Below are 12,106 nucleotides of genomic sequence, written 5' to 3'. Positions count from 1 at the left end.
GATTATTTTCCTAATCTGTTTCCTGCTTTTGAAGATACATGTTGTAATTCATGTAGTAGTACAGGATTAGTTTTGGAATTTTTATATGTAGATTTTGTACATATAGCAATCCATGTACTAGTGGGACCTTTTGTTGTAATCCATGTTTCTATGTAATGAAATATGTGTTTTATGCAAATGTGGAGTATGGGGTGTTACAAAAATATAGCATATGGGCATGATGATAAAACAACCGACCTTTAAGAAGCTTAAGAATAGCCAAGCTACTAGCATTCATTGTCTGCTGCAGCATTGGTCCCGTAACAAGAGTTGGGCACACGGACAGAAGATCAATACCGTTTCTTTTTGAGAATTCCCATGCCTCACTTTCTGCTTGTGTTTTAGAAAGACAATACCAATCCTGCATAACACAGTTGAATGAGACATGAAAATCATGGAGAGATCGACTTCTAAACCATTATACTTGGCTTTTTGTTGCGAACCATCCACCGTTATTGTGAAAAGGGTTGGTTCAAATGAGAACTGTAAATCTTTTGACTTTTGAGAACTGGGGAACCAACTATTTTCATGTATTTTTCATGAGGAATAACCACAATATTATCACGAGTATTATTCATCATGAATATCATGGATTTTCATTATTCATGATATCGTACCATTTTATCATGAATATGATGTATTTTCATTATGAATAAATTTCTTCATAAATATCTACTGCCACATTGAACGTTTATAATTTTCATCATTCAGGATTATTCATCATGAATAAATAAACGGAATAGTTGGTTCCCGGTTCTCAAAATATTTACGGTTCTCATTTGAACCCACACTTATTGTGAAAATGGGAAGAAAAACATAATAGTTTGCAAGCACCAGCAATTTTGGACATATTTGGAAAGTAAATGTGAACAAACTGTTGCACGTGGCACTTTTTGTCCAAAATCTCTCCTTGCAAAATTTAGTACATTCTAACATATTCAAGAGAACATAATGTTCGCAAAAAGTCACATTATAAGGCTACATTTAAGAATATTTCAGCTGATTACATTATTGGATCTGCATAAATCTTTGTCAGACCAAAAAGTCTCATCCAACGGTCGATCCTTGGGTCTATTAGGTATGACCGCAATAGCAGCTACAGAAGACACATACAAGACTTTCTTGACATTTACTTCACAACATGCCTTAAGTACGTTGAGAGTACCTTTAACAGCAGGCTCAATCAGTTCTACCTGCAGTGTGAGTAATTATATAGCTTCCAAACGTGATTAGCCAAATTGTAAAAGTACAATCATATGACAACCAATCTTGCCTCGGGGTTTGGTACAGAACTTGGTGGAACTGGACTTGCAGTATGGAACACACCATCGCATCCTGCAATGGCTGCCCTAATAGACTCGTAGTCGAGAAGGTCTGCCTTGAAGAGCTTCAGGTTCTCGGATGCTTTCTCTAGGCTCTTCAAATGAGCGTTTTTCTCATCCACTGAAGGAAATGGGTTAGAATAACTTAAAAGCCAAAAAGCTAAATCCTTCTTACAGTTTTTTAATCAGTCTTTGATCCTAATTGTTTATATCATAGAATGCCTATTGCTTGGTGGTCCTTATTTCGGACCATCCTGAAGCCTTAAAAGCATTCTCACAGGCCAAAGTAAGATTGATATTTTATCATTGCCATATTCAGATAAAGCAGATTGATGAAGAACAAGAACTATACAGATGCATTTTTCAAGGTGTTCCCTTTTACTTGTCCTGCGCACTTCATCAATATTTTTGTTTTGATATAAGGTTTTAGGTTCTAAATAATCACACTTAAGTCAGTCGTTCAAAAGAATTTGTTACGGATATTTGAAATTCACATTCTTATATGCTGCTAATCGTTTGTATCAATATCTCCATGGCCAGAGCATAGCTATGAACCGAGAAACTAACAAAATAATGGGTTGCTTCATATGCTGGATCTTCCAATAAAATAGAAAATGAAGAGATACGTTAAACATCTAAAAAGAACGGTATTTAGTCATACGCATGAAAGAAATGCCTACAACTCTAAAGACAACATGAAGAATAATACATTCTGAAGCAGCAACATCAAAATGATCAATTCCACCTTAGAAACGGAAAACAATTAGAATGGAAGATTAGTGAAAACCTTATGAGGCCATAAAATATTGATACCAAAACAAAAAGATACGAAGGCATATATACAACCAAATAAATAACAAGCCTTTTATCACAATATAATTGATGGAAAGTGAAACCAATAAAAGACATAAGGGCAACAATCCATTGTATGGCTCATGAACTAGAATAGCATCCATCGAGACTATATCATTGATCCTGATAAAAATTGAAATTTGAAGACGGAATAACTTAGTATCAAGGGGAAAGCCTTGGAGCAATTGGTAATCATTCTCCTCGTGACTCCTTCAAGTTACTAAAACAAAAAAGGGTTCTTTGCAAAGCAAAGGAAAAGTTGCATACAGTTACTTCCCAACTTTTGAAAAGTAGAGGAGTCTTGGCACCAAGGTAGCTCTTCTTTTTTATACACCAGTTTAGTTCCAAACAAAAAACCTATTGCACATACAACAGTTTGGAAGCACATTTTAAGGGATCCGGATTGTTGGAAGTAGACTTATGCACAAATTCAATTTATTAGATGATGATCCCCCTTTGGTTTGAAATACATAGACAGACATGACTACTTAAAAGTGAAAATCGAGAAGCACTTTGCAGCTATTATATCTTCGAAGAAATTTGTACTCCTACATCCTAAAACAATTTAACAAAACCCTCTTTAATGATATCTTGTTATAAATGCAACATTTAGTTTTTAGCCAAGTTTTAATCCAAAATCACCATTTGTGCCCACTAGCAATCCTACAAAAAGCGAATTAACTTCATTTGTTTATTATTATTCAGAGGTAGTTCGAACAATATGTGTTTGATCAAACATTTCATTTATTTCAGAATGGTTGAGCGGTACATATCAATAGAATTTGAACATGAGTGCCCTAGACATCAAGAATCAGAGTACCCTTCTCATAAACAAAGGGAATATGTATAATCTTACCAAAATTGGGCATTCATTTTCACCTAAAGGGCTACAAAATCCCAAACTAGAAACAAAAATCAATAGTTCTTCAGTTTAAGCAAAAGGGTTAGATTTGTGTGCTACAAATTGATACGGATTGTCAACTTTCTGAAAAAAGAAAAAAAACAACAAACAAGTGCCACCAAACCCCATGATCAAGTGGCCGGAGTTCCATCAAGATAAAGTAAAATTTTGAGTTTGATTTCTACAACAATGGATACTGATTACTCTCTTTTGGTATTTAAAAGTGCAGGTAACTCGATATCAAATGATTTAGGGAACACGTATTTAAAACATAATCACAATTTCCCAATAAAACATGCAATTCAAAGAAATCGAGCAATTAAACCGTGAAAACAATACGTAAACCCGCAACGTAAAATCGCCCAACAATTTGTATAATCGTACAAAGAATAACAAAAAATGATAGGTTACTTGAGGAAGAAAATTACGAGGGTTTCTGACGGTGCCATGAACGGTGTAGTTCTTAGAGAGCAGAAACTTCACTAACCAGGATCCTATAAACCCTCCTGCACCTGTTACACACACAACTCTTCCCTTCTCTGCCGCCATTAAAATCCCTCTGTGTGTGTGAGAGAGAGTTTCGTTGACTTGCAGGGGAGTTAACTATGGCCTATGGGTGGTACGTTTAACTTCGGTCCTTGATCTTTCATAAACCGTACTTAACCGTCTAAAGTATTTGATTACAGGGAAATAACCAAAATAGTCATTTCTCTTCCAGATATATCCAAATGTATCTATACAAATTTCACCTCCTTCACTTGCGTGGACTTAGCTAAAAGACAGAAAAATCAGATTCAATCCAGGTTTGCAATTGTAACAGTACCACATGCTAAGAGGGTGCTCATAGGTTGGGTTGAAGACATTTAAATAACCCAACCCAATACTTGCGGTTTGAAAAAATATTAACCCAACCCAACCCAACTCGTACGAATTCGTCGGGTTAGTCTGGTTGGTCGGATTGATACTTTGGTATATTAAAATATTCTTCTAACCTTGAATACGTTATTTCTCTACTCATAATTTCTTTTCATCATTAACCATTTGATACAACTTATTCATATTTCTTACGTATATCACATTCAGTTAATTTTCTCAATTTACATATATATGTTCACAGTTATTGAATGATTTATATAGAAATATGAATAGATTGAAAATATGTGTATATGAAAAGCATATATGATAGTTAATTGTTTAATGTATATATTAATAAAAATTCAACAATCATATTAAATCCAAGAAATAAAAGGATATCGGGTTGGGTTGGGTTCAAAAAATAGTAACCCAATATTAACCCAATACCTACAGTTTGATAATTTTACAACTCGATTAGACAACGGGTCGCTTCGGGTTGGGTTATTTCGCATTGGGTTGGGTTGGGTTGATCGGGTTGGTCGGGTTTTTGAGCACCCCTACCTGCTAACCTAGGTGGAATTTGATTTTTTTTGTCTTTTAACTAGTTCCGTAAGTGGGGAGACGAGACTTATATAGGTAGAACATTTAGGTAAATGAAGGAGATGAATGATCAGGAGACCAATTAATAGGAATGATTATTTTGGCCAATTTCCGTTGATTAAACCATATGATCATTAATTTTACGCAAAAGTTCTAAATGAACTACGACGTGTCCTCACGACAATATCAAGACTCAAGCCTTACATGTTACCCATGAAGACGCCATGGCGTGAAGCCGTGAACCATGCCTTACAAAAAATGCTATATGACTTATTGTAACGGTGGAGACGCGCCTTACATCATGCCATTTTGTTGTGATTCTCATCTTTTAATATATGAATGACTTTTTGCCTGAAGTTTTTGATAATTGTAGCGACCAACAATGGAAAAGAATTATATTCAACGTGTAACGCGATAAAATCTTCAAAAGTATTATCTCCAAAAATCCCCCTTAACGGCAATCGTCGCTCCACTCAAACCTTGGGAGTTTCACCACCTGGGGATCCTGATATACATGTCATTTAAGAAAAAAAGTGTTAGACTTAATGCCTAGTGAAGACAAACAGATTTATAGATAAAGTGGGAATCCTAAAATCAGTAATATGAGATTTAAACCAATGAAGACTTCAAGCCCTTTTCATCAATAGAATAATAAAATCAATAACACATCATACGACGACTGAGGAGACCTGATTCCCATTGATTGTGGCGTGACACAAAAGAAGCCACAAATTTATGATGTAGAACTTCTAATATAGAACATTGGTCATCGAGTTCATCACTCACGGTCTGTAGTTCGAGTCCCCCAATAAACTAGGATATGCTCATTTGCTAGAATTAAATCATTACAGGTCACTCGGTTATCGAGTTCAACCAACCACGATCTATAATTCGAGTCCCCAGGTGATCCAACACCCTTATCTAACTATCATATTTTGGGTCATTACAGGTCACACTGTTGGGCCATTATTTTAATTAAAAAAGCTTGGGCTTCTTTTGTTACTGGACTGGTTAGTACTTAATTAAGTATGGGCTTTTAATAATGCATGAACTTTTATTATTAGCTTGCACTAAAAGTTAAAAACTAAGGAGATGTGGTCATAATGATTAAAAGACTCTCATTATATGGTGTAAAATGAAATATAATTATTTGGTAATTATTCACACCAAAATTAGGGCGCTGAATGGTTAAAGGAGACTCATGATACAAAATCATTTAGAGAGTTTTAGAACCATTAAGAGACAGACTTTTTTTGTCAAACAAGATTCACATCTTAACAATTCAGATGTTGCCTAATGAAACTATTAAAAAGTAAACAAACAACCTCTAAAAACATTTAATTTGTTGGGATTTGAAAATTAGTTCAACAAATGATTCCTACATAGCCCAAATTATTTAGTAATCAAAGTTGCGATCAGTCTAACTTTATGGAGTTAACTTAACTGGTGATAAGACTTGAACTTTTGGAGATACTTCTCATCATTGGTTTGAGTCCTATAAGGCCACTGAAGATTTTCCTTGCTATTATCCATACTTGAATTAATGGAGATGCGTACAAACTGACCCAAATATCCATAGTTAACCAAAAAAAAGTTACATCAATCTATTTAATTATTTTAATGAACGTGAATTGATATTTATTAAGTGAAATATCAATTTAATGTATTTATCAGTTTTAATACAAACTGCTACAAGTTATTAAGATTAAGTAGTGATATTTCCGGCTATGGTAGATGGACTCTGAAGAATAACATATACACTGACTAATAAAAGGGTTATGAAATAAGTACGAAAGTACTAAGGATCAATTGTTTAATAGGGGTTACAAAATGTTGTAGGATAAACTCGATGGTTAACAGAAATACAGGGCTATCAAGTTGAGTTCATGATGTTTTTACAAAAATGCGTTACATGCGAAAAAAGGTGTTCTATATTATTCTTTATTATGTTCATGCAATTTGTGCTATATATCTGTGATATATATGACATTTATGGAACTTAATGAAAAGTTTATGTATGAACATTTTTATTACATGATCTGCATGAAAGGTTCTGTTATTCAAATGTGGAAATGCTTGGGACCTCGGGGTCAAAGTAAAAGGGTGGGAAATTGCGGTGAAAGGGTTTTGATATTGTATGTGATTTGTTCTTGCATCTGAAACATATGGAGTAATTTATAATCATTGGCAAATGCTACAGAACCAACCGAAGATGCAACCTGAAAAAAAAAACTGACTGAAAACCTAATAAAAAGAACCAAAGCACCCCTTCAAATTAGATGCATCTAATACCAAAATCAAGTAGTCTTGTGAATAACCTCCGTATTTCTAGCCTGATTTAGAATTAAGGTGTTTGAAGAAAGCAAAGTTGGATTAGTGATCCATACTTCCCATGGAATAGATGCTTTTCATATTCTTCTTGGGATCAGCTCGCAGACGCGAGCTTGAATTCCTGCAAATAGTGCTTCAGCAGATAGATATTTTTTCATTAATGTTATCGCGATGATCATATAACAGGTAGCTAATGGCCCAAATAGATGCCTACGAAATTCGTGAGTAGCCATGGCAAGAAGGATTCCTCTCCATGAAGTCGAAAGAGTTCTTCTAGCGAGTTTCCTGGACCAACACTGTTCCCTAACTAACTTAGAAACAAGTCCCAAATCGATCTAGTCATCTTGCAGTCGAAAGAGTTCCCTAACTAACTTAGAAACAAGCAAAGAAGTGACCAATTGTGTGACACCCCAAAATGAGGTAAATAAATAAATTAGAAAGCAAAAAGAACAAGGAAAATAAAATAAAATGGGTTTTATTTTATTGGAAAAAAAATATAAATATATTTGAAAATTGGATTAAAAATGAAGGAAAATGTCATATTAAGGGTGAAATGTGTAAATATGTCAAAAGTAATAGAGCCAGGGGGCCGAATGCTATTTTATAATAGTTCAGGGTTGGGTCAGATGTTAACAGGTCCAAACCAGAAGGACCTGTTTTGTAAATATGCACCAGATCTGCAAATTCAGAAACGGGAAAACGACACTTCCTTTGAAGCTCTCTATTAGTCTGAATATTCAACTATTACGAAAAAAAAAAATTCATATACATGTAGACGACATTTTGCTCTACATTTTTGCTTCAAGAAAACCGAACTTTCATTGAGAGTCGAAGGAGAAATCGGATGGTGAAGTTCGGGTTTGAAAAGCTCCGTTTATTGATGATTGGAGGTAAAATACTCAACTAAATTTCGAGTTCTTTATATGGATGGCTTCGTTTTTAGGTCCTCTATGAAACCTTAGTAGCCTTATGTCTCAGATTTTAGTTTTGAGTGTTCGATTTTGAGTTTTTTTACTGATTTTCGAGTGATTTTAAAATCGTAACTTTAAACGAGCGTAGGAGGCTCAATACTTGATGAAAATTTATGTTCTTTATGTCAAAGTGTTGGTAAAAATATTACCAAGGGATTGGTGCAAAAAGAATGAAGAAAAAAAGTCAAGAAACGAGCCATTTTCAAGCTCAAAAACATAAAAATGGTGCAGCCATAACTGCTGTCTTGTTGTTGTTTTCCACCTGGGTTTACCTTTAAAAAAAAAAACGAAATAAGGGCGTTGATGGCAAGTCTCGAACCTGCAACCTCAACTATAAATTATCAAGGCGTTAACCAGTAGCCTAAGCATCCGTTTATTAATAATTGTGCGCTGTATTTATTAGTATGCACAAAGATTTAAATTTCAGAAATCAAATAATTTTCTCCCTAATAACTTTACGAGACTTTTATGAAATTTATTTGTAAAATGCAAACTTTGACCAACTTTCGATTATTTATCTCATTTAGTTACCAAAATGACCCTATAAGTGGGAAATCGGTATTTTAGCAATACTTTACGTATTTGCTTCAATAATTTACCGAAATAACCATATATCTTGGGGATTGGTTTATGAGCTTCATTTTTTATTTATTTATTATTTTTATAAAATTACCAAAACGATCTTATATTTAGAAATCGGTATTTTAGCAATGTTTTACGTATTTGCTTTATAAATTACCGAAATGACCCAATGTCTTGGGATTGGTATCTAAGTTCTATTTTGAATAAAATCCTTACGAAAATTACCAAAATGACCCTACAATATGGAAATCGGTATTTTAGCGATACTTTACGTATTTGCCTTGTAAATTACCGAAATAGCCCTATGTATTGGGAATTGGTATCTATGTCTTATTTTGATTATTATCCTCGTGAAATTACCAAAATGACCTCACAATTAGGGAATCGATATTTTAGCAATACTTTGAGTATTGCTTAATAAAATTACCGAAATGCCCCTAGACTTGAAAAATTGGTATTCTCACATTATTTCGAGTATTAATTATGTTGAACTTTAAAGTTATGGAACGACCGTTATTTATATGTGTGTGACATGTTGTCACCTTTACTTACATGCAAATCTTAAACGAGACGTTTTCGTCACAAGACATTTATTTTATAAAAAATGATTTTATGGAGTTATAAAATGAATAATTGACTATACGAAGTGTTACTAGAGTTGTAAATTTATTAGGACGTTTTTAACTCGAAATATGTAATTATTAACATGTCTATCATATAATAGATAACTTAATAATCACGTTTATGATGTCGTTTTAAGATATATAGCTAGACGATACACTTTATGTCGGAACTCACGGTTCCTATAATTTTAATTGATGTGAGGAGCGTTCTTAAGCATAGACGATACACCTTATGTCGGAACTCACGGTTCCTATAATTTTAATTGATGTGAGGAGCGTTCTTAAGCATAGTTGACCAAGGTTGACCCTAGTCGACGTAGTTGACCGTAAGTTGACTTTTATGTTAGCCTTTGGGAGAAATTAATCATTTATATGCTATTCGCTATTATAAATTGTAGGTTACCAGTCAGCGACATTAGTTAAGCAACCTTCGTTATCAGGTGAGTCTTCATGAGATTTTACTGGGATGCATACCTAAGTACAAATTATTTTTGCATGATATGAATTGTTGATGATGTGTACGTATGCATGATATTTCAATTACACACATGTTATGGTACATTTTACATGTATGTTATGTTGTGAATGGTTGCATGCTATGTGTTTAATTAGTTTTCGAATAACTCTAGCATGCTATTCCATATTAAAGTTTTATGATTCAAGGGTGGGCATTTGACCAGTAAATCACGACCAGTATAAAACACTACCCGGACAAGTGGGTGATCAATTAAGATTGAAATATCAACCCAGGGCGTGTTTGTGACTAAATGACCCATACCCGAYTAAACATTAAATGAGATCTCTTATTTTTAGTGTTTTAAATTATTATTTTAAAGTTGTGACTTTTATTATAAAGCATGCRAATATACCAAATATATATGTCAAGATATGATTTTATTCACGCAAACCATGAACTCACTGAGCTTTATAAGCTGACTATAGTATGCATCTCAGGGACAGAAGGTTTCAGGTTAGACAAAGAAAAAGAATGGCATACATAGAGACTTGTCTAGTCCATTTAAGTCCAATATTTAGGCGCAATCGTCTATGATATATATATATATTTGTAAAGCAACCCGGTATATATGGGACGGGCTGACATTAAGTTATATATTTATTCTTTTAAAGTCTTCCGCTGTAAACGGTCTAAAGTTTTAATTTAACCATTATTTTTGGAGTGCTTTTGGAGAATCTGTTTTAGATTACGTAACATTTCTCATGGTAAAAATATGGGTGTTACAAATTGTCTATGGTATATCTTTACAATATGGACATATGATTGTATCTAGATTATACGCCTATATTATCCAAAGCTACAGATACCAAAAGACGTCCATGTAGAACACGCCACGTGAATGTATTTATCTTTCTTGGGATAAGGTTGTTCCAAGCAGTTTCTAGATGAAGGCTACTGTAATACGAAACGTTTTTCTTCAACAAGATTTTCAATTCTTTGACTAAGGAAATTATGTTGTCATCCAAATGCAACCACCATTTATCTCTGCGAACAACAGTAGGATGCAAATTCCCTTGGTTAATGGTTTCTACTTTAAAGTTTATGCATGTATCTCAATATCATGTATCCCATAAGATCAAATCATTTTACAGTTTATTCATATGTTTATGTTATAGGTGACAAGCTGAAAATGTGGATGTCTCGAGTACGATCGTAACATAACATGTCTAATATCTTATAATAAGTGAAAATCAGTTAAAAAAAAATCCATATAACACTAGTTTTAAACAATATACTTAATATCTTGTAAAATAATATTGCAATATAGAAGAATAAACCCTAAAATAAGTTCTTTTTCCCATCAAAATCCATTGACATTGTAAGATCAAATCATTGAGAGAATTGGTAACCGAAACCAATTTGAATACCACATATTGTCCAATCATAAATTAAGGGGTCAAAACCAAAATGAATACCACATATTTAGGGAGTGTTTGGGATTTTGCTTATAAAAAACAATTTTTTGACTTATTTCAGTATGACACCGGTAATAAGCACTTTTGAGTGTTTGAATAAACAACTTATATCGGTGCCAAACCGGTAATAAGGAGTTTTTGAAGAAGTTAAACCTTTCTTACTTATAATAAGTTGATAAATACTTTTTGTAAAAAAACATAAATCATTTCAAATAAACAATCCCAAACATCCCTTTAAATGAGTAAAATCTCTTATCTGAGTTGATGTATTTAGAATGCACCATAGCTAGGGTTTACAAAATAATCCAATCAATGAGCCAAAACAAATGATTTGGGTTTGGTTACCCATAATTTGGGTGTATATTTTCTTGCTTTTTTGAATTTATTTTACTCCTTTATATTTATTTTATTTTTAGCTTACCGTACATGATACCTATTTCTACATACTATTTCACTAAGCAGTACTTCATGTATAAAAGATGGTTTTTAAGAGTTTTTGTCAAATAATTTATAATATAATATAGATTTATTTTCATTTATGTTTTGGATAAAAGTCTAAATAAGCTAGCTTGCACCTTTGACTAATTTAATGGAACTTTAAAATTAACAGCTAAACAAATTTTCAATTTTTTTAAAACAACTCGAACAAATGTACCCTTATTGGAAACTTTTACATTGAATATTACTTTCTTTTTTGGGTAACATTGTCATTTTATTAATTATAAAGTATAATAATTACACAATTTTAAAAATGTGACTTTTTCACTGTGAAAATTTATTTTGAGACAAAGAACATCCATTTTTATCTAATGCAATATTAACTACGTATCCAAATAGGATTAGACAGAACATGAGAGGACATGACGGATGTTCAACGTTTGGTAAGACACAATTGAATATGATAGGACAGGTAAAGTGGCCAGTTTACCCTAATGGGTTGTTTATATCTTTTATATATTTTGATTAATTTATTTGATTTATTGAATTACAATAAAACAAATATTCTTTATAAGGAAATATATTATTAGAAACTTTATGTGAAGAGGATTAAAAATGATACCAAAATATGAAGTTTATGTAATTTTTAAATTTTATTTT

At 32.9% G+C, this 12,106-nt stretch overlaps 1 protein-coding gene across 1 annotated transcript in view; it reads right to left on the bottom strand.

The window, feature by feature from the left end:
- LOC112524582 (cinnamoyl-CoA reductase 2-like) overlaps positions 1-3,727 on the bottom strand; it is an 8,137-nt gene extending 4,410 nt beyond the window's left edge. The window contains exons 1-4 of the mRNA XM_025134469.1: positions 3,543-3,727; positions 1,313-1,482; positions 1,047-1,232; positions 238-400 (exon numbers count right to left, since the gene is read on the bottom strand). Coding sequence (XP_024990237.1) covers positions 238-400; positions 1,047-1,232; positions 1,313-1,482; positions 3,543-3,663 — 640 coding nt within the window. The 5' untranslated portion in view covers positions 3,664-3,727. The remainder of the gene's footprint in view (positions 1-237; positions 401-1,046; positions 1,233-1,312; positions 1,483-3,542) is intronic.
- Between the last annotated feature and the right edge of the window lie 8,379 nt (positions 3,728-12,106).

The sequence above is a fragment of the Cynara cardunculus genome (assembly GCF_001531365.2).
Source record: "Cynara cardunculus var. scolymus isolate 2C chromosome LG 13, CcrdV1, whole genome shotgun sequence".
In the NCBI taxonomy this organism is placed as follows: Eukaryota; Viridiplantae; Streptophyta; class Magnoliopsida; order Asterales; family Asteraceae; genus Cynara; species Cynara cardunculus.
The sequence above is the reverse complement of the archived record's forward strand: the minus strand, read 5'-3'. Positions and strand labels throughout refer to the sequence as shown.